Genomic DNA, 21,049 nt, shown 5'->3' on the forward strand with positions numbered 1-21,049 from the left:
CACACACACACACACACACACACACACACACACACACACACACACACACACACACACACACACACACACACACACACACACACACACACACACACACACACACACACACACACACACACACACACACACACACACACACACACACACACACACTAAATTATTAGAAATCATAATATTCAATAACATGTCTCAATTGGCTTGTCAGAATAAATGTGTTTTTTTGTCCACAGATGGTTGGGCAGTGAAATGTTCCGACCGGTTTGGAAGGTCACACAAAGGTTTGTTCCAACAACAACAAAAAAACATAATGAAGGACACTGCTGAGCAACATTTGGGCATCCATGACAAATCAATACTTGAAGAGAAACTGGTGTGGGAGACGAAATTAGATTCCAACTACTGTCAGAATGCTAAATGATTGCTGCAGGCCAGGTTTCACTTAAAGACCAATTCTGTAATTGGTGTGCAACTCCAATATGCACCCCAACAATCAGAGTCAAAATGGTAAAAAAAATCTAACTTAACCCAACCTAAATCAAAAATAACTTTCAAATCAAAATCTTTTTCATTTTTCATATCTAGTGAGAATGTGATGACGGGACATAATAACAGGAAGTGAAACAAAAAAGCAGAGAGGTGGCAAGTCATGACCAGGTCAAGATTTGGAGCTAAGGGTATAACAGTTCATTTGTTGCACTGCTGTATAAATTAAACCATTTCAATGACATGTTAAACATTTGTCATGCTGTCTGTGTTGTTTTTGATACAACCACCTAGAGTCAAAGTCAGAAATTTCCAAATCCTACATATTGAGGGTTTTAATTGCCATACACTTTTGGCTTATCCTGACTGGATCAAATCATTGTTTTGCAAACTCTTAAGAAAAGAAAAAAAAGTATAACCAATGCCACTCTTGCACCTAATACCTAACTAGAAGATGTATTCAAACCAAAGCAAAAGAGTAACAATTCTCAATTCTTGACCCCATTTCCACTACTTACTGGACAGCAGGCACAGGAAAATGAATTGAACTTGGTGGACCTGGACTAGGCTAAACTATAGAAGAAATCTGGGTCACACATATCACCTTGTTAAAATGAGAACAGGCCATCCAGCTGACATTCAGACAATGCCTGAAGCAGTTTGGAGCTTTACTGTGAACTGATGCAGAAGAGTGGATTCTGAAGGGAAAACTCACTCCATTTAATCTGGATACACTTGGAATCAGCTAGGCAAAGTGTGATTTGCCAGAGTTGACTTAAGGCTAGCCACTAATTTAAAAATACAGTAATCTAGTAGACATGTAGAAGAGTGGAGAACCTGATGATATTGCTGTCAAAGCCCTACCTTGAACTGTTGGCCTGTGTAGACAGACATCAGTCTAATGAAAGTTAATTGGAGGAAACAACACAAATAAGGTCTTATCTCCTATGAGTCAAACTGGATTAGAACAGAGCAAGCTACTCGAACAGAGACATTGTTAACGGAAGCCACCATAATTACAATTGAAATGAGGATCAATTGTGCTGGGGAAGTGGCAGTGCAGTACTCACGGCTGGGAGTGTGCTGTCTCATAGCGCTCAAAAGCGTGGCTCAGGTCGTGTTTGTTGTTCATGTAACACTGGGTGCACAGGTCATAGTCAAAGCACACCTTGCACTTCCATCGCATTCCCATGATGCCATGCTTCTTGCAGCTGTCACAGATGATGTTGGAGTGACGCACGCCTGAAGAGGAAGGAGAGTTGGTTAAAGAAACGTGAGTGGGTTTATAAATTCAACATGCCTGAGGTTGAAGATGTAAGTATTAGACTACTATTTATCTCCCATATGCAAGTCACTGAAGCAGTCAAGGCATAGGCAATGTCCTTACCAATGTTAGTTATTACAGTAGCTTATATCATGAGATGTGGAAGAACTGAGGCACAAACATCCTGACAAAAATAGCCCCCACCCCCTTAGCTCCTCATCTCTTCTCTTCCTCTTCTTTCGCTCCATTAATTGAAGGGCAAGCTTCTGAGGCAGAAAAATGTCGCTTTAAATGGAGTAAAATGCTAATGGGTCTGCACTATTGTACGTGTCAATCAAGTCCAGAATGAAGGCTGGTGATGAGAGATAGTCTTTCCTGTGCCCTGCTACTCAAACTGGGCTTTTTGTGAAGGCTGTGTGCGTGTTAATAGCTGATATTTGCGCTGAATTTGATCATCGGGCCGTAAAACTCTAGGATAATGATGCTTGGACCAAGTTAAGGCAGGGTTCTCATTCTTGTCCAGCCAATGGACACATTTTAAGGTCCCAAATTTTCATGGCCCCAGCAGCAAAAGTAGGAATGTAAATTTTAGTATGGGATGGGCACCTGCAAATCGATTAGATAGAAAGGCTGAACTTATTTTTTTAATTAAAAATACATTTAACTGTCAATAATTCTTGGGAAACAACAAACGCCTGTATTTGGTATCCAATAGGAGTGTGATAAGACAGTCAGCTTACGAGACAATACATGATATTGGGTTTACAAGAGCAAGAAGAGATTGTAACACTATTTTAACAAAAAAAAAATGTATTCAATCAAAAGTCACAAAATGAAAAACGAGTACTGTAAAAGGTTTCGCCACAAACTCAAACTTCTCTCCTGTATAACTAACCTCTACAGACCTGTAACATGGTCACAGGATCTTTTGTGCTAATAGTCAAAGCTAGACATCACCATGCTGGCTAGTGCTCTGCACTTGTGTACTGATGTCGGGGGACAACTTTTCACCCCAATGAGAAAAATCGCCCCATTTTAATATTGCGACATCTCGTCACACCTGTAGTATCAAGCTTAAATTATTTTTGGATAACGACCGAAATATAACTTAATTGTATCAAAACTATGAGGTCTCCAACACTTGCATTTAATGCTTGTGACATAATGTAACATATCAAAATCAATTTGGTATACTGAAACTCGTGTTTTGTATTTGCACTAGCACATTTCAAACTAGAATCAGCTCTAGTTGGCCCAGTATTTAGTACTGTGTAGTCATGAGTGCTTACCAATTTGAGCGTTATCATAAAGAAGCAAGTCGAAGGAACCCTGGTAGCCAGTGCGGTAGTTGGTCCGTGTGCCGCTGTCCCACTGCACCACCACTGTCTTGTCTGGCGTGGTAGTGCTGCCCTGCCGCCCGATCTCCACCACAGTTCCTACGTGGCCCTCGCCGTCATCCTGGTTTCCCCATTTCCAGTCCAGGCCACGCACCACGCGCATGCCCACCTCCATGCTGCCTCTTCTGGGGCCTGGCCTGGGGGCTGAGCGCGACGGTCGGGGCCTGGCAACGCTGTCACTTCCGCTGCTGCTGCTCCTCCGGGGCTTCTGAGAGACGGAGCTGGCTCGTGCCGACAATATTGCAGGAAGGGACGGCACCGTGGGTATTTCCGGGAACAGATCAGGGGTGGCTGGGGGTAAGAGACAATAAAACTTCAGTGAAACCTGGTAAAAATACAGCAGCAAAGTCCAAACAGGACACTGCTAGATTAGATAAGATAAGATAAGATAAGATAAGATACACTTGATGGACCCCACACAGGGTAAGTTCACTGCAAGTACAAATTAAAGTAGATAGATATGTGTTACAAAGTAAGAATGCAATAATAACGGCATCTCTTTTAAAGTCAATACTTAACATAAACAGCTGCTTTTTGCCAACTTGTCTAGCGTTCTTATCAAAGCTTTACTCGGTCCTCTGAAAGTTTTTGATTTATTCCTCTTCTTTTAAATCAAGGAAAGCACACAACCTGTGCATTTTCTGACTACAGGTCTGTCAGTGGCTGCTCAGGGACTTATAAAGCAACACGCCATATGTCTCATAAATTTCCAAACAGTGTTTTTCTCTTTGCTTGTGGATTATTCACTGGAGGTCTTGCTGTGTGTCATGACACATTTCTGTAAAGAGCAGCTGGACAAGACAACGATACCCCTGACCTAATCAAGCCCTGACCTGACACACACAAACACAGACTTATACTTTCATCCTAAGCAAGACGGTCCATTGGCTTCACTCATGTCAACCATAACATTCAACTGCTAACCCCAACATAGCGATCACGAGGTACGAGTACCCTACATCCTAAAGCAAAACAAAACCTATTTTTGTTAGTTCTGGAGGAAGCTTTAGGGTAAGCTATGTTCTCTGAATGGTGGATGTACATTGTTGGGATAAAGCATGACATCTGTGGTCCCTCCGCTTTGACTATCTATTTGCAAGGGCAAATTACCTCAGACAGAAGTAACTGTATGCAGAAGCAACCGACTGCATCACAAACGCTACTAATTTCTTCTATGAGAGGCATCTGCTTAAGCGTGAAAACATATGGTATGTAAGGGATCAAAGGAGGGAAAGCAGACTGCTTAGGCTATACTCCAATTCCTGTCTAAAAATGACAGCTTAACCTCTTATATGCACCGAAATAATACCCCAGCCAATCATCAAATATTTCACCTGTCAACAGAGGAGCTTTTGCGAGAAGTGGACGGCTTTTACATAGCTCCCAGCATTCTGTGTGTGGATGGATGTAGGAAATGGCATGTTGGAGTAACAATAACTGAGATGACGATGAATGTCAAACTGACCTAAAAACACAACACTTAAAACCACACAGAAAATACTTTGTTCAACAATTTCAAACACTGAAAAGCCTTACTTCAACAGTTGCAGTAAAGCAAGTCCAAAATCTAGCATTCCGGATTGAGGAACTGTTTTGCAGACACAGACAGAAAAAAACGTAACCTACCAGCTACATTTAAAATGCATGCCCACCCCCTCCCACATCACCAACTCTGCTGCCCTCACACTGTATGTTCCAGAGAGAATTCAGGCCAAACACACTGATATTAATCATAATTAAAAAGTAGATGCAACACAGGGGATTCAGGGGATGACTACACAAGCTCATTAAAAAACATCTACAGGGAGACCATTTCTTAGTGTACACTTGATATTTTGCCTCTACAATAACATCAACCATGCAAACCCCAGAAAAAGGGTTAATACACAGTTCAAACTGCACTTGCCAAAGATATTTAGTAAATCTTCTTAAATCCCAATGCCCATTATTGTTTTGTGTTGACAGATGGTCACTGATAGAAAATAAGAGTAAATCCCAAAATTGGCTCCTAAACAGCAGTGAGCAATTACTACATACCAACAAAGTATTACCTCTTGCTAAAATGTGTGACTGCTGATGAATGTATTAAGCAAAGCAGCTTTGAAAATCCCGACTCAGCAGGTGTTTGCACAAACACACTTCTGGTCTGAACAGTCTGGACTCTAACTTCCATTTTTTGTTTCTACACTTTTGTGTTTACTTATGCATTTTACATATATGGTATGTAATGTTATCTGCAGAAACAGCGAAGTCTAGCAGATTAGTAGGGGTAAACCAAAAGAAGTTTAAAGCTAGTTTGGCAGGAGACTAGACTGGATAAACCCCACCCACTCTGCCAGCGATTTGATTTTGCCCTCCAGCTTGGTCTGGAAAGCCTCACATTTAATTCTACAGAGTCATTTGAACTTTCTAACTAGCTTTTGAACATAAAACCTCTTGGGCATAGAAAATACAGAGCAGGCCCCCCTCACCAATGCTCAATCTCAGATCTATTGAGCTTGGATTGGTCTGGTGATGGCCAGACTAGCAAGAGATTGCTTACTGTTACTAAAATCACTCAAATCTAATTTGACCCCTATTAACCACAATTGAAATTTCACTAACTAAGCATAACCTGGACTCCGTCAGCATTGGAGGATGAAATCGTAAAGATTCAACAAATCCCAGTTTATAGATGGACTGAGGGCTAAACCAGGCAGGATTACAGCTCTCTGCTTGCAATAACAGATGGACCGGCTTCCGTCATACACACTGCTGAGGGCCAATCTGTGAGGGCAACGTCAACCTCCTTCACACAAACAACTAGACAGCCGTTTGGCCACAACACAACTAAACACACACACCATAAACAAATGCTCGAAAATGCTCAGGAATATTATGTCATTTCCATGCAACACATGGTGTTTTATACATCAATATACAATAGGCAATGTACTAGCAAAATCATTTTATATTTTTGTAAACAAATGAGGTAGAAATTAATGAAATGCTATGTATTTCAAAACTGAATTACATTACATTTTTCATTTGTAACTGTACAACTGTACCACCTATATATTTATGCTTTATCTGTCTTGGAGATGTTAGGCAAATTTATTTTAAATTTTGTAACCAAGGGGGCACAATGTAAAATGTGGTGCATTGCTTCTATACTAGGCCATTGTCAACTGAAGTGTTGCAATGGGACTGGGATGCCACAGGTTCAACATGATCACTATCACCAGGGAAGCGAGTGAAAGTGAGACGTTGGATCTGTGATAGAAGGAAGTAATGATCGCAATTTCTGCAGGTGCAAGAAGTAGTCCATCACAAAACTGTGTGTAGTTTAGGACTGCAACTACAAATTTTTTTTTTATGGATGATTATTTTCTCAATTAATCGATTAGTGTTTGGTCTATAAAATGTCAGAATAGGAAAAATCTTGATCAATGTTTTCCAAAACCCAAGATCACGTCCTCAAATCTCTTGTTTTTGCCACTTGATATTCAATTTACTGTCACAGAGGAGGGAAGAAACTAAAAAATATTTACATTTAAGAAGCTGGAATCAGAGAAAGTTTTACTTTTGTTTTCATGGAGAAAAAAAAAAGAATTATCCTAACCAATTGATCGATTCTCGAAATAGTTTGATCAATTTAATTGTTGACAACTCTTTGATTAATCTTTGCAGCTCTAGTGTTAAAGTTCTTTGTGACTATCTGGTTGGGTTGACGTAATGAAACAAAACGTTTTAGAATCAATACAATAATGGTACACGTGTCCCTCAGGGCAGGGGCATGGGCAACTATTACACAATAAAAAAAGTCTAATTGTCAATATTTTTACATAATATGTTTCTTTGTTTAACTGCAATTAATTGCTAACATTAGCTAAGGTGCTAAAGAGTATGAATATTGATGGTCATTGTTGACTTTGTTTGTTTATTCCAAATTTTTATTATACATGTATATGGTCAGACTGTTAAGCTATTGCTATGCTAGTTGTCGGCACTTGACCCTACCCACATTAACGGTTTCACGACGCTAATAAAGCATATTTAAAATTCTTTACAAATAAGCATACAGGCAGACCTACATTAGATCCACTAATAAAAGTCACTGAGCAGCTTCAAAATGGAAAATGAGTCAGGAGTATTATTACTGGTGGACCCAGTGCCATCACATACGTGCTACTGTGCAAAGCAGCGAAGGCCTTCTTGTGCTGCATGTCCTGTGAAACGTGGTCTGACTGGCTTATAGCCTCACTCTAATGTCTAATAAGAAGAGGCGGTTTGCCTGCGCTGTTCTTTTTATTTCAGTAACGCTTGACCTAAATGCTTAGCAAATTGCAATTTACACACAAGGTCTATGGCTATAGCCTCATCACCCTTATATCAGTAAAATGAGTAAAAGCCTGCTGGAACTGGTTTATGTCAGAAACATCTGGTGGACATAGGACTTCCACTAAAATCAATAAGGACACTGAGTAAATAACACATTCACAAATATTTCTTCAGAGTGAACTAAAATTAGACTCTACATTTTCCATTTCAGCCTTCTGCTTGTTCTGCCTTCCATTTCTTACATCTCACTCAAACAAGCGCTGCGTACTGTAGAGTGTGGAAAAGAATAATAGTCACATATTAATTAATTAATCGGAACAACCTTAAAAAGTACAAATGTGTTGTCTTGTCAGCTTTGTCCAAAAGCATTCTTGCTAAGCTTAATGTCCGCAACAACAGATTCAAAAGGCAACTTGATACTGGCAGAATTGTTCCCATCAGCAAACTCTGTCCCTGAAGCATTTTACAAAAACACTCTACCATAGCAAAACCATGATACCCTACACATTCTGTACATTTGATGACACTGGGCTGAGATTATCATACCAAATTATCTTGGATTATCATACTCACGCCCCATGATCTTCAGACCACTTTTGAACATGTTGGAAGATTTATGATTCCTGTGTGCCACGAGCCCTGCACTGCTATGATCCCAGGTCCCCCAGCAGGACCATCTGAAATCCTGAGTGCTACGACACCGTCATCCTACAAATAGGGGGAGTAAACCCTTTCTGGCACAGTCTTTCGGTTTGCTGTGAACTTTGCTCTTTGTTTTGGAACATGCAGTTCTATTTCCCTGTTTTGTTGATTTTTTTGTCTGACAAATGTTGCTCAAGGACTGGATGAGACTGATGCCTTATCTGGAAGAAAAAACATGTAAATGTATAAAAAAGAAGAAAAAAAATTGAAAAATACTTTTAAAAGAGCAGTGCTGATTCTACAAGAGATAAATACATTACTTTGTGGGGCTACAAAATAAGGGACCCCAAAGTCTAGCATAGGGCCAACCTGTAGTCCTTTGCCTCATGTCATTCCCCCCCCTCTCTCCCACTTTCCTGTCTTTAGCTGTCCTATCAAAGAAAGACCAAAATGCCAAAAACATATTTAAAAAAAAAGATACATTACTTTGTATAATAATGGGGCATTGTCATATCACAATCAGTCTCTTGTAAAATGAGCTTAATTCACACAACAGTAAATCCCAAACTATGCTCTAACAGTCTGGGCTTAAGCCCCTGACACACCAAGCTGACCAGTGGCCGTCAGTCTAAGTTTGGCCGAAGGTGAGCGACCGTCGCCCTAGTTTGTGCAGTGTGTCCCGCACACCCGCCATGCGCCGGCCTTAGACCAATGCAAGTAAAATGACATTTCAAAAGTCAATCTTGAGTCACATGTTGCTACATGCGCATTAAGCTCTCACACCCAATTTGTACTAACTTTACCCAAAACAAACAGAACACTCAATCTAACCTAGGCAATGCCGGGGTAGGATCCTTTTATTGAATGCTTGAAAGATGAAACTCAATACGCTATTGTGAGCAACTCAATCACCCTCCTTAAATGAAGCCAACACATCCACTATATGATTAAAATCTCTTTGATACTGATTCTGACAGCACTGTAGACATTGTCTGTATGTCACATTTAAGTAACAAGCATCTAATGTTGTAATAGCTAATCAAAAAAGTCTAACCTGGGCACTGAACATGCTACCTCCAATAAATAATCGACAAGCTGGAACCTTTAACTACTTGCACAAGTTTAACAAAGCCACAGTTACAAGTCACGAAAACAATTTATTTGCCTGTTTGATAGTCACCAGTTTGTTACACAGTGATAACAGCGGCCAGTAAAGCCAGATGTCTGCCTGCCTGCTTAGCATGTCTACTAGCTTTACTCTCTATTGCAATGACATGTGGCCCAATTGTGGTAGCATGGCCATTTACCGATTGTAAGCGTGACTGCATGGACATTTACCGACTTCATGATCATTTTACCTTTCTAAAAGGGAAACAGTGAAATCAGCCAATTATTTGTACACTATGACGGTGAAAGGAAAACAAAAGCAGCCATATTTTATTTAAGACAAAGGGCGCTGTAAAGCTGATCTTATTTCTGAAATACCAATCTTATTTATTTAAAAAAGATTCAAACTGAGAAAATACAGCATCATCACATGGATTTTAATGTCTTAAAAAACAGACGTGCTAGCGTTACCCAAACAGTCAAGACTGAAACTGCATCATTTGATAAATAAAGCCTGTCCTGTTTAGCTGGTTTACCTGTTGGTATAGTGATGTGCAGTAGGGTGAATAGAAAGACCGAAAAAATAGGGAAGGAGAGGAAGCAGCTCCTACCTCCTGCTACATAAATACATCAGATGGTGGAGAAAAAAAAAAACATCTTCCAGCGAGATAAAAAAAAAAAAAAAACGCCTCCTCAGGGCTAAAGCCCTGTTTCAATGCCCACCGTGAATAAACCGGCCAAGAAGGAGGAGGGGATACAGGGGGTGAAGGAGGTTAGCAGCCAGGCCGGTATTCCAGAGATGTGATATACAGATGCAAGCAGTCTTACGGAAACAGCGTCCTGCTGTCCAGGCAAACAGCCTGGCTGTAATGGGTCAGAGCTGGAGGAGGAAGAGGTGAGCCCTGCTGCTGGAAGATGCAGCCAGCATTTAGTCCTTTGTGCGTTGTGTCAGCAAGGATTACCACCGCGGAGGAGGAGGAGGAGGAGAGGAGAGGAGAGGGAAGAGGATAGCCAGGGAGAGCGGCTGCCCGATGAGCACTGCATTCAGGTTGTCGTTCTCTTGCTCTCCCATAAAAACAGGCCAATTGGCTTTGCTCCGCTTAGGATGCCTCTGATGATATATCTCATCACCAAGGTCGTGAGCATCAGTAACGCATGTGAAGCCAACACACTGTGTTTACTAATCAATATTTACAAACCACATGCGCATCAGGCTCTACATAAAGATGTGCAGCCCTCTCTTTCAAAGCATCTGTTCTACTGCCAATGAGCATACAAGCAGAGGACAGAGGGGAGGGGGAGGGGCAATATGTTTGAGGGGGAGGGTCTGGGTGTTGTTATTTTTTGGGTGTGTGTGAGGGGGGGGGCTCAGGGAAAAGAAAAGGGGTGGGCTGGAAGAGATTTTGATGAATGGGCACCTGCCATAATAGTCATTTACTGTGTGTGTGTGTGTGTGTGTGTGTGTGTGTGTGTGTGTGTGTGTGTGTGTGTGTGTGTGTGTGTGTGTGTGTGTGTGTGTGTGTGTGTGTCTGTGTGTGAACAATACTCTTTACTGAACATGTCCACAGCTGTGGGAGACCTCAACAATATGGTTCCAAGAACCAGCCAAAACGGCATTCTGTTATTGTTGGCACACACATGAATGTACAGCTGGTATTGCCAGGACATGAGTAGCCAATGAATAACTGGGGGCTTAGAAGGCGGTCAAGACACTGGCTTATAATAAAGTTTATTACACCACACTCCCCTCTTTTCAACAAAGCTGCAGTTATCTGTAATAGACTTGTTGGTCTGCCTCATTTAAAAAGGGAGCATTCACTTATTTAGCTCCTCTTTAAATAGACAATGAGACACAGGCACATGAACATGGCAGTCATCAGACCAGGAAGACTGCTGAAACATGGTTACAGCCTGGGAAAACACACAGTTTAGACCCTGGAATAAAGCTGAGAGGTGTGTCTGATCAACCAAACCTTCTGGCTGGTACCAAACATTGTTTAAAACCTTAAGTAAATTACAAAAGAGTAGAGGGAACCGAAACATGTGTAGGACTCTGCATAATCCAAATGAAATACTGTGCATTTTGGCCTGGTGTACTTGAGTAAGCCATCCTTACTGCTCAGACTAAAACCCATATCAACTCTGCCTTGTGAAATTAAACTTGACTATCGCCATACGGCATGCCACCCTTTCAAACCAGACGACTCTGGGAAGCACACATTGCAACTCAATCTTTCATCTTTTTAACTATTACAGGACTGGCTTGTGGCCAGAGGGCTGTTGGTCTGAATCCTTAGTCCAGCTGGGAAGATCCTGGGGGGGAAACAAGTAAACAAGTTGCAGTCTCCTCTTTCAACTTGTGTCAACTGGCCATTAGACAAATCATGGGGCAGGCAATACAGATAAAACCAGGATGAATTTGATTTTATATTGTGATATAGATATATATTGTGAGATGAAGCCTTTTCTGGAAAGTAAAATCAAAAACCATCAGCACATATGTATCTTTTCATGCTGCTAACATATCATATTGCTCCATAACAACAACGACAGACAAAGCACAGTGCAACAGCTCACTGGCCAACAGTATGAAGTCTGACTGCACTGGTAGTAGGCAGGCTTAATATGACAAAAATGCTTTAATTAAACAACAAAATACTGGCCCATTAGTGTCATTGAGTAGATATATAATGGCTGGTGGGGGGAGGTTTAATGATTACATATTGTATAATTGAATCAATATCACTGGTTCGCAACTTTAGATTGAGGATCTTGAAAGAGGCTGTTCCTCCCAAAGAGTGATTGCACTCCACTGGAAAGTTAATTACCACAGAATGGTCACATTTTAAAGCCGGAGGCTATTTGGCATTAATTCTGCTTTCTGCAACCTCAGTCAAAACATACTGGTGTTGGCCTGCAGCAAAGCATACTGGTTGCTGTGAAAACTGTCATTCTATTGTGGTGACAGCTACTGTCAAGCTCCACATTGGGATATCATGCCCGTCTGGCGCCAGAGGAATGCCTTTTTCCCCCTCAGAATTTTAGCCAGATAATGTTCTTAATAAATACACAGTGTGTTTGAAAGATGATGTGGAAACAGTAGTTAGCATTCCTCAGTCAAACAAAATATAGCTAGTGGCTATATAATGCACAAGCTAGCTTCTGTACTTATTTTTTTGTCCCTGTGCTGCTGCAACACCCAAATTTCCCCCTCTGGGGATGAATAAAAGCTTAACTTGCATCGATAGTTATGGTTTCCATTAATTCTTTAAAAAATATATGACATAAACACTGAGTCTGGAGTCATAATATCAAGGTTATTTCTCATTCAGTCTTAAACTGCTAAAAAGTAACATGTGCAGAGACAAACGCGTTCCAAGAATTTATGAGAGGTCTAATCAGAGGCCAAGCACTAAAATACAAACAGACAAAAACTAGGTCCTGTAATACTAAAAGCTAGTTTAGCACAATGTGCCTTTAAATTACCAATAGAGAGATGAACATAGTGGGGACACCTTTCTTAAAGGTATTCCTAAATGTTTAAACTCTTACCTTGATCATTTCCAAACAATATTTTCCCCATTCCTTTTCAACGGCAATCAACTGGTCCCCTCTGTTCAGTCTAAACTAGTCATTTCCGTGTTATAAGCCAGCAAGCATTTCAAGCTTGAATATTGTGATTTAGATTTGTGGAGCCGAGAAGGGACAACAAGACAAAGAAAGGCTCCCAAGTAGGTGTGGCTGAAAGCAATCCTGACTATGTCCAGTTGCAGCTCCAGTGTGTGGCAGCTGCTGCTGGGCTCTGCTGCATCACTACCAAATGACCAGAAAGATGACAGGTGTAAAGCGTTAGGCCAGGTCTAGTTCCAGGTCCTAATGATGTCATAGTCCTAACATGTCAGTTCAGCACGTTGTAGACTCAAGAAACAACTACAGGCATTTTTTTTTCTCAAACAGTGCTCATATCATTAATTAAATAGGCTTAAGTCAAGTGTGCTCCGGACACTTGCTTCAGGTGACAACTGGTCCTACCATACAACACAATATAAAGTACAGACTGACAACTTGGCCCACCCACTAGTCAGCTAGCCGGAGTACGCTTAGCCTACTTGTTAGAAAAGTGAAAGGCAGAAAGCCCTGATACTGCCCGTTGTCTAATGTGGAAAAAGCGTCACACCTTATTTTATTCAGTCTATAGTGCCACCAAACGTCGTTCAGAATTGTCCACCCCAACGTTAACTACTTTCGTTTATATGAAGAGCATTTGTACGATACAAATAGGACAGACTTTTGACGAATTGTTAGACGAAACTCATCAGCAACTGGCGAACATACAACCACCAACATGTCTTCTGACAACGTTAACGTTCTCTCAAGTGTCAGTTCCTAAAATGAACAGCTATTGTTAGCGCTAAGAATCAGGTCAAGCTGTACCCTGTCCCCTCACCTGATATTAGGAAGATATTTGACAGGAAAATAATCTGGCATCTTCGCAGACGTAAAGCGCCGATGAGTGGCTTACATGCAATGTATCAATAGCAAGCAATACGCTAACATATAACGACACTCGGGGTAACAATAATTTGGCTATGTTGTAAATTGAACTCAAGGACGGTGGGATTAACAATAACATTATGCGTACTAACGTTGACGCTAGCTAGCTAACTTATGTCGGTCCATCCTTTATTGGTATAAAAACAACTTCTTTCATGGGGTAAGCTACTTACCGGGTCAAGAATGTTTACTCTGAGGTAAAATATAGTCCCATGTCGCTGTCCGCCACCAACGCTGACATGGCGTTTTTTTTTTTTGGACAAATAAGTATATACTATATTAGAAGGTTTTGCAGCACACAGCCATGACAACACGCCCATGCATTGCGTCACTACCAATGTTGCCTTCATGTGATCCTCGTTATAAACATGACACATCCTGAATTCAACTACATTTAATATCAAGTAACCAGCCGCCAAAAGTAAACGCCTCTCATGTAGACGTGCTTATACTTTGCTGCATTTTTTTTAAAATTTTGAAACTTAATAGAATTTTCGTCAAAAATGCTCAGCAGTAACCACTGCACATTACTACCCCAAAACCATTGCTTAACAGACTGTACTTAATAGGAATAATATAACTTTATTAGAATATAGTAAAGTACACGTTTTAACTTTGCAATGTGCAACTGTGCAAAATAACAATTTACACAAATCATTTGACATAAATTGAAATAAAAAAAACTGTAATTTGTTCAGAAAAGTTGCCTTTTAGGGAAAGTGTGTATATTAAAACAGCACAAAGAAATCACATTGTCACAATTTCCCAAATCATCACTTCAACAGTCTGACCTTTAGTTGGCTCATGCCTCAGACCTGATATGTGGCCTCTCTCTCATTTCTCATCATGTTAAATTAACTTCAAGTGTAACATTAATGCATGCAAGGAGTCACAGGGTAAAACATCTTGATGGCTGTACTTCATATCAGCCAAATCTCCCATTTAATTTCACAGTGTGATCATATTAATATTATATTTATATTCTGAAACACAGACAATGGCTGATGTAAACGTGTTTATTAGAATTTAAATAATATTTACAACATGGGAGTGACAATTTATAATTTCCAATTCAGGGCTGTGGCTGTAAACTTGTGCACTCACAGACAACCCACACAGATACAGCGAGAAGCAAGTAATTATTAAAATTAAGCTTGGGGTGAGCTTCTCATTGAAATACTATATTAAAGTATTTAAGTCTAAATGTACTTAAACACTGTAACTAATGGGAAAATGCTTTTTCCAAAAGCAGTGAATGAATAAAGGACAATGAATACTACATGACGCACAGATTGCATGGAAAGTAATACAAATGTTACATCAAAATACTTGCTGTAATGTCTGATAATGATAGGCATTCTGTGCTTTCTACTCTTTTGTTTCCACATAACGTTCTTCAGAAAATGTTTAAGGGAGTTTCTAAGAGATAACACAGGATGACATAAATGATAATATACTGTATGTTACAGGAGAGTAAGTTAGCAGTTTAAGAACAAATGAAAAAGATCTAAGGAAAAGTTGTGCTACAGTTAGGGTATGTAGCCCAATCAAAATTTTAAATTTGTATATAATCATTTGAAGACACATCATGTAGATATAATTAGACCTACCAGTTCTGACTGCACAGGAAGAACAGAGCCTGAGAAGGTTTCAGTGCATGTTGGCTTAAAGGTTGTCCAATACCGCCCCCTGCTGACAAATACCATGCTACACATATTCAGAGTTTTATGTAAATGTCCACTTTCGAATGCAGACTGTGAAAAAAAAGTAATATAATCCTGCATTATGGGCAATTTAATTGATATTGACTCTATTCAATTACTGAGTTCGGTTTGTATGATTTGTTTGAATGAAACAATAGAGTACATTTTGATTAAAAACAATAATGTGACATGTTGCCCTAACTTTGTATCTTTAGCAACCTAAGGGAAATTTAGTCGACGTAAAATATGTGTGGTCAATCACACCTAGGGCTTTTATTTTTGGTCCAACAAAATTTATAATTGTTTTCCATTTTGCAATTAAAAAACCCATCTGACAGCCATTAACCGCCACATTTGTACACACATACAGTGCTGCTTTATTACTGTATGTACTACAGTAGGTTTCATGTCAAATGAAGCCTCAATGGTTTTTCAATGTTCTAACGTGTAAATCAAGTTATTCAAACACTGTTAATTCACTTGCCATTTATCTAACATTTAACATCAAATTTCTCACTTTGCATGTTATATTTTTATCTGATTTGTTTAGTCTGCAAGAAAAGTGAATTCAGATCCAAAACACATAAAACATTTGGGTCTCCAAAGAATAAAAATGTCAGTACAATTTTGAGAATAATGGTTTATTGAAGTTTTTAGGTATCATGTTATTTTGCATCTTGGAGAAAAATAGATATGGCAACTGTAGGTGTCGTTTGTCCTTACATGGTGAAAATGTTGCCTGCCTATACAAAATGACACCAACACTTGTTACTTTCACCAACACATTACAGCAGGCTTAATACTGAAATTATACCTCTGATTAAACCTTATCACAGAGGAGGACCTAAACTAAATATCTGTTCAACATATAAATATGACAATAAATTAAAGCCAGTGAAAGCCCTCAGATAGCTTTGTACAAATACAAATAGGTAAATAAACTAGTCTGTATTAAAACAACAACAATTGAAATATTAACGCTAATTAATCACAGTGACGGCAAGCTGCCAGGAGGTGCCAGAATTATCCCAAACACGTAGAAAAGTCCCATGAGAAGGTTGAGCTTGGCCGTCTTCTGGGGGATCTTGGCGTAGCATTGGCTGCGGAACTGCTTCTCCAGGGGAAAGGCCATGGGCAGCGTGAGCAGAGGCAGCGCCATGCTGATGGTGTAACGGGTTGCGAGGATGCAGAAGAGCACGTAGGGGACAAAAAGCAGGAGGTTGTACAGAACGTAGGACAGCGTGGGGCCTATGAGGATGGCCAGAGTGACGATGCCCGCCTGCTTGTCAGAGTCCATGTCTCTAGTGTTGTTGCTGTGGAGGATGGCTTCTGTGTTTAGGGCCAGCGGGATGGCGTACACCAGCGGCAGCACTGACAGATAGCCAACCTGCACCGCGTGGGAAAACATGACCGCCAATGGACCAAAGGTGATGAGGATTACCACGTCTCCCAGGGCCACGTACTTGAGGCCGATGCCTGAGGGAAAAAAGTAAATAGAAGCCACATTTAACCTTTTGATCAGTGGTTGGCCTCAAAGTGCCATCAATTTCTGAAAATACAGAGGTATAGCATCAGTTCATGGTTTGATTCATACTCTCTTGTCCCATTGGTGCAAATCAGTAAATTGAAGTGTTATAGTGAGCCTCACAGGCAAACTCAATAGGCTAATATTCATAAAAGCGGTTTAAATTACTATGAACATTGTCTTCTTCAGTCTTCTTACTTGTAGTAGTCCTTTGTATGGGTCATGCTTAAAAAACACTACATCCTTCACGTCACATAATTAGTGGTGGAATGTAACTAAGTGCGTTTACTCAAATGCTGTACAAACCCAGGTTGTAACGCAGTGTCTCTGTTATGCATGTAGTCTAAAAGCCCAAGCTGAGATAACTCTTCTCCAGAGCCAGAAAAAGCCACTGTTTTCACCAGATGAGTAGCATTAACCACAACAAATAAAACAGACCTTTAAAAAGGTCCCATGGCATCAGAATTTCACTTTATGAGGTTTTTTAAACATTATTATGCGTTCCCCCAGTGGCGAGAAATGGCGACTGGTGTAAACCGAGTCCTGGGTCTCCTGCTCTGCCTGTGAGAAAATGAAAGCTGAGGTCACAAGGACATAAAAGGTACAAAGAACTTTAAGTTTCATATCTGAAGTTTGCATTTTTATACATTTAATTTACCAGAACTATTAATATATTTTGATGGTCCTCTGTTCTATTTTGACAATGAAACAAATTATCATATTATGTTAGTGAGAACTCATAAATAACTACAAATAACTAATGTTAGGAAAATCTGTTTATGTTTTCTAACGCGTTTCCGGATTTTTTAAAATGTAAATATACATCGGAATATCGAATTTAAATAATCAAAGACTTTTTAATCGGTATTGGCCTTAAAAATCCTTCGTCATTGGTCGGGCTCTAGTCTTGACGCATAAACCTTAACTATTTGAGTAGCTAAGTAGGTAAGATTAGTATGTTTTGTAAAACAAAAACAACATGCAAATTTAGTAAAAACAGAGTAACCCCTTTCCTGGTATCATACGCAAGTTCCTATTATACAAACACTAGTCTCACTTTGCAAGACCCTCCTCCACAGTGTTGAAGAGGGTCTGGCTAGTCCACACTGGATTCTGCGATGGGATGAAAAGAACATGCTCTGGTTTATTGCCATTTCTTTAAACCAATCACAATCGTCATAGGCAGCGCTAAGTACATGGAACATGTATGTTTAAAAGTTGTTTTAGTCGTGCAAGAGAAAACTCAGATTGGACAGATAGTCTAGCTAGCTGTCTGGATCTATCCTACAGAGATCTGAGGAGCAGTTTACCATAGTCCTCATAATTCCACAGAATTTAAAATGTGTGTGTGTGTGTGTGAGTTTTGAGTGGGGTGGCAGATGATGAAGTGAGGCAGCAATCCAAGTTAATATTTCACTCACCTCCAGTGTATAAAAAAGAGCTGGACAGTCCCCCGAAGTAAATAAGGGCTAGGTGCTCCAGTCTAAGTGTAGACAGAAAAAAGAGCAGAGTGGCACACAAGCACCCCAAGGAATATAACAATGCTCCAAACATAACAACATCCTGCGGTGCCAAGATTTCATCCACAAGAGTCCTATCGTCACTCTTCTTGTGGTCAATCCCTTTGGAGAAGTCATAGTAGGTGTTTACAAGGTTGCCTGCCCCATGGACTACAAGGACAGTCACCGCACACACCATCAGAATGACCAAGTCCACAGAGCCGTCCAGTTTGTACGCCAACGCGCCGCCGAGGGCCACTGGTGTTAGTGAGGCACTGAAGCTCCACGGTCTCAGTGCTAGCACATAGGCCGCACACTTCTGCCTCACATGCGAAGCAACACGGGCCATCCTCGACATGTGGTTAGTGCCTGGAGGATGATTGACCAAGTTACTCAGACCAGTCTGCCATTGTTGAGTAGTGTGACCATTTGATCCAGCCAATACAAAAGTTTGTGCCATGCTTTGTTTCTGCTCTTTGGCCATTCCTCTGCAAAGGGTCAACAGTACCAGAAATGTTCCCAAATGTCTGGTGTTCCTGTAGCAGTAAAAACAAACAAAATTACAAGACAGTTCACGTTGCTTTACAAGCAAAAGCCTTGATAGATATTTCACCAGTTCTTGTATATAACACTAGGGTTGAGTAACAGATTGCAATACTTTGAGGGCCAAAGAAATGTGCAGTAGCATTGTATATAGAAATTGTCCAACGTCGTAGGTTGGCATTAGTTACTTGTGTGTTAACTTGTTCTTAAAAGACATATTTCCATCTAAAACAGGACATGTAGGGGTCTATTTAAGTTAGTATTAGTGAACATATATGCAATACAAGAAGTAGCATAGTTTTTAAAATAAAAACATGACTAACGTTACTTGTTTATTGCCCACAATAACTAGCAATGAAAGTATTGCTTTGGCATTAATACAGAAAAAAATTAACTGGTATCATAGAAGCATCATTAAATATTTCCACAGATGCCTAGCACTAATATTAAATATTGAAAACAAATGCCATACCACAAATGTTGCCTTCCTTTCAGAAATACCCAGATCACTGAATTACATATTTTTCTAAAAGGTACTTGATAATTATTTGTTTACATAATCAGACAATTTAAGATTTTTCTGGGACTTGCAGACAGAGTTGTTCAAATTATTTCACAGAGTACACTTACTTTTCAAGTATGAATATGTATTACATTGCAAACATTACTGCTGCAACAGATCAGATCCTAGCAGGCCCACTGGCCAGAGAGGGAATAGTCTGTTATAGATGCTAGCAATGTAATAAACTGACTATGACATAACGTTACAGTAACGGTGCTTGACTTGAAAGTAAAGTGGTTGTTTTCGAGGCTGTAAATCAATGGCTAATTGTTTAGCTTGCCAATGACACGTGGCATTTCGGTAAATACCACCAACACTCAAATCCTGGAGACACTACCATTGGGAGAAACCAACATATTTGCACCTAGATAACGGGACCATATCCTCAGGCTAAAAACTCAGGCTAGCTAACTGCTGAGATTATGGGATTAAAGCTAACTGGTTAGCCACCGACCTAACGTCTCTGTGCAGGGACAAATGTCTGACAGCAGAATTTACCTGTTATGTCTTCAACATACGATACAAACTTGTTTTCTCTCCACTTAAAAACATACTTCTGTGCCCGTTGAGTCTGGTACAGTGAGAGACAATTATATATCTAACGTGTCAACTTCGAAAGTAGTGGTTGGCAACTAACCGTTCGGCATCTGACAGGCGCCATTTCCTCCGCCCAAAGTGCAACTTTGCACAGAGGTCGAAGAAACCTCTTGTCATACATTGGTTCCGCCTAGTTCTTTGTTCCTACAGGCAATTTGACACGGATCGTGTACCGACACTGTCTGTGGGCACAACCACAACACGAAAAATAATGAGCTAATAAGAATGTTCAGTTTATATCGAGACGTTTACATCGAAACCTTGATTACGTACAATTGGCTCTCTGCAGATTTTAAAGAACAACAATTTTTTTCACAGAAGCTGTTTTTAAATTATTAATATATTCTTATCATCACAAATCAGAAAAGGTTTTATTGCCACAATAACTTATGTGGAATGTGCTTTGGTGAAATACAAGGTGAGAATATTTCCATGAAATTCGAGAATGAAAAAAGGTTTTGGTAGACATAGATCATAGTTAATATCTTCAAAAGTAGGCCATGGCATTGTTTCCACCCACCCAAGCTCTCTGTGAAGACAGTAACAAATGATGATGCAATCTAATCTAAGTGTCTAAGAAAAAAACAAAGCAAGACAAAATCACAGGAGAGGAAATTTCGAGAGAGGTAAGTATAGGCTAAAGTGTATCTATGGAACCATTTTATGAAAAGAAAATTGTAACTGTATGACAGAACAAGTCAGACCCACATTCATATAACTAAGCCGAACCATTACACAGCCCTGTTGCTACCAGAGACTGAATCTATTTAGAGTAGTAGAAGCCACTTAGCTTCACTGTCCAGATTGGTACTGGATCACAAGTACATTTCCTTGCAGAAAAACATTTTATGTA

General features: G+C 40.0%; 2 protein-coding genes across 8 annotated transcripts in view; both read right to left on the reverse strand.

The window, feature by feature from the left end:
• The window catches only part of mib2 (mindbomb E3 ubiquitin protein ligase 2), a 39,122-nt gene extending 25,013 nt beyond the window's left edge, over positions 1 to 14,109 (reverse strand). For 2 of the 6 annotated variants that reach the window (XM_034876546.1, XM_034876544.1), the window contains exons 1-3: positions 8,038 to 8,282; positions 3,037 to 3,435; positions 1,554 to 1,725 (exon numbers count right to left, since the gene is read on the reverse strand). In XM_034876546.1, the coding sequence (XP_034732437.1) occupies positions 1,554 to 1,725; positions 3,037 to 3,435; positions 8,038 to 8,068 (602 nt within the window). In that variant the 5' untranslated portion in view covers positions 8,069 to 8,282. Of the gene's footprint in view, positions 1 to 1,553; positions 1,726 to 3,036; positions 3,436 to 8,037; positions 8,283 to 9,749; positions 10,435 to 11,073; positions 11,125 to 12,765; positions 12,812 to 13,940 lie in introns of those variants that run through there. The other 4 variants (XM_034876547.1, XM_034876548.1, XM_034876545.1 and 1 more) reach the window with 4 other exon arrangements.
• Positions 14,110 to 16,090: 1,981 nt separating this feature from the next.
• ubiad1 (UbiA prenyltransferase domain containing 1) lies at positions 16,091 to 20,339 on the reverse strand. Of its 2 annotated transcripts, none has more exons than XM_034876589.1 (3): positions 20,098 to 20,339; positions 18,417 to 19,030; positions 16,091 to 16,946 (listed from the first exon to the last, which is right to left on the reverse strand). In XM_034876589.1, exons 2-3 carry the CDS (start codon positions 18,976 to 18,978, stop codon positions 16,459 to 16,461), a joined length of 1,050 nt encoding a protein of 349 aa, XP_034732480.1. In that variant the 5' UTR covers positions 18,979 to 19,030; positions 20,098 to 20,339; the 3' UTR covers positions 16,091 to 16,458. The 2 variants fall into 2 exon arrangements, with proteins under 2 accessions (XP_034732480.1, XP_034732481.1); XM_034876590.1 differs by lacking the exon at positions 20,098 to 20,339 and adding an exon at positions 19,668 to 19,969.
• Between the last annotated feature and the right edge of the window lie 710 nt (positions 20,340 to 21,049).

This window comes from Etheostoma cragini, chromosome 7, assembly GCF_013103735.1.
Source record: "Etheostoma cragini isolate CJK2018 chromosome 7, CSU_Ecrag_1.0, whole genome shotgun sequence".
NCBI classification, from domain to species: Eukaryota; Metazoa; Chordata; class Actinopteri; order Perciformes; family Percidae; genus Etheostoma; species Etheostoma cragini.

Excerpts from the sequence above, each read along its gene's own strand:
- ubiad1 (XM_034876589.1), bottom strand. The coding sequence starts at position 18,978 with ATGGCCAAAGAGCAGAAACAAAGCATGGCACAAACTTTTGTATTGGCT. Across the intron at positions 16,947-18,416 it reads CTCTTTTTTATACACTGGAG|GCATCGGCCTCAAGTACGTG; the intron begins GTGAGTGAAATA and ends TTTTTCCCTCAG.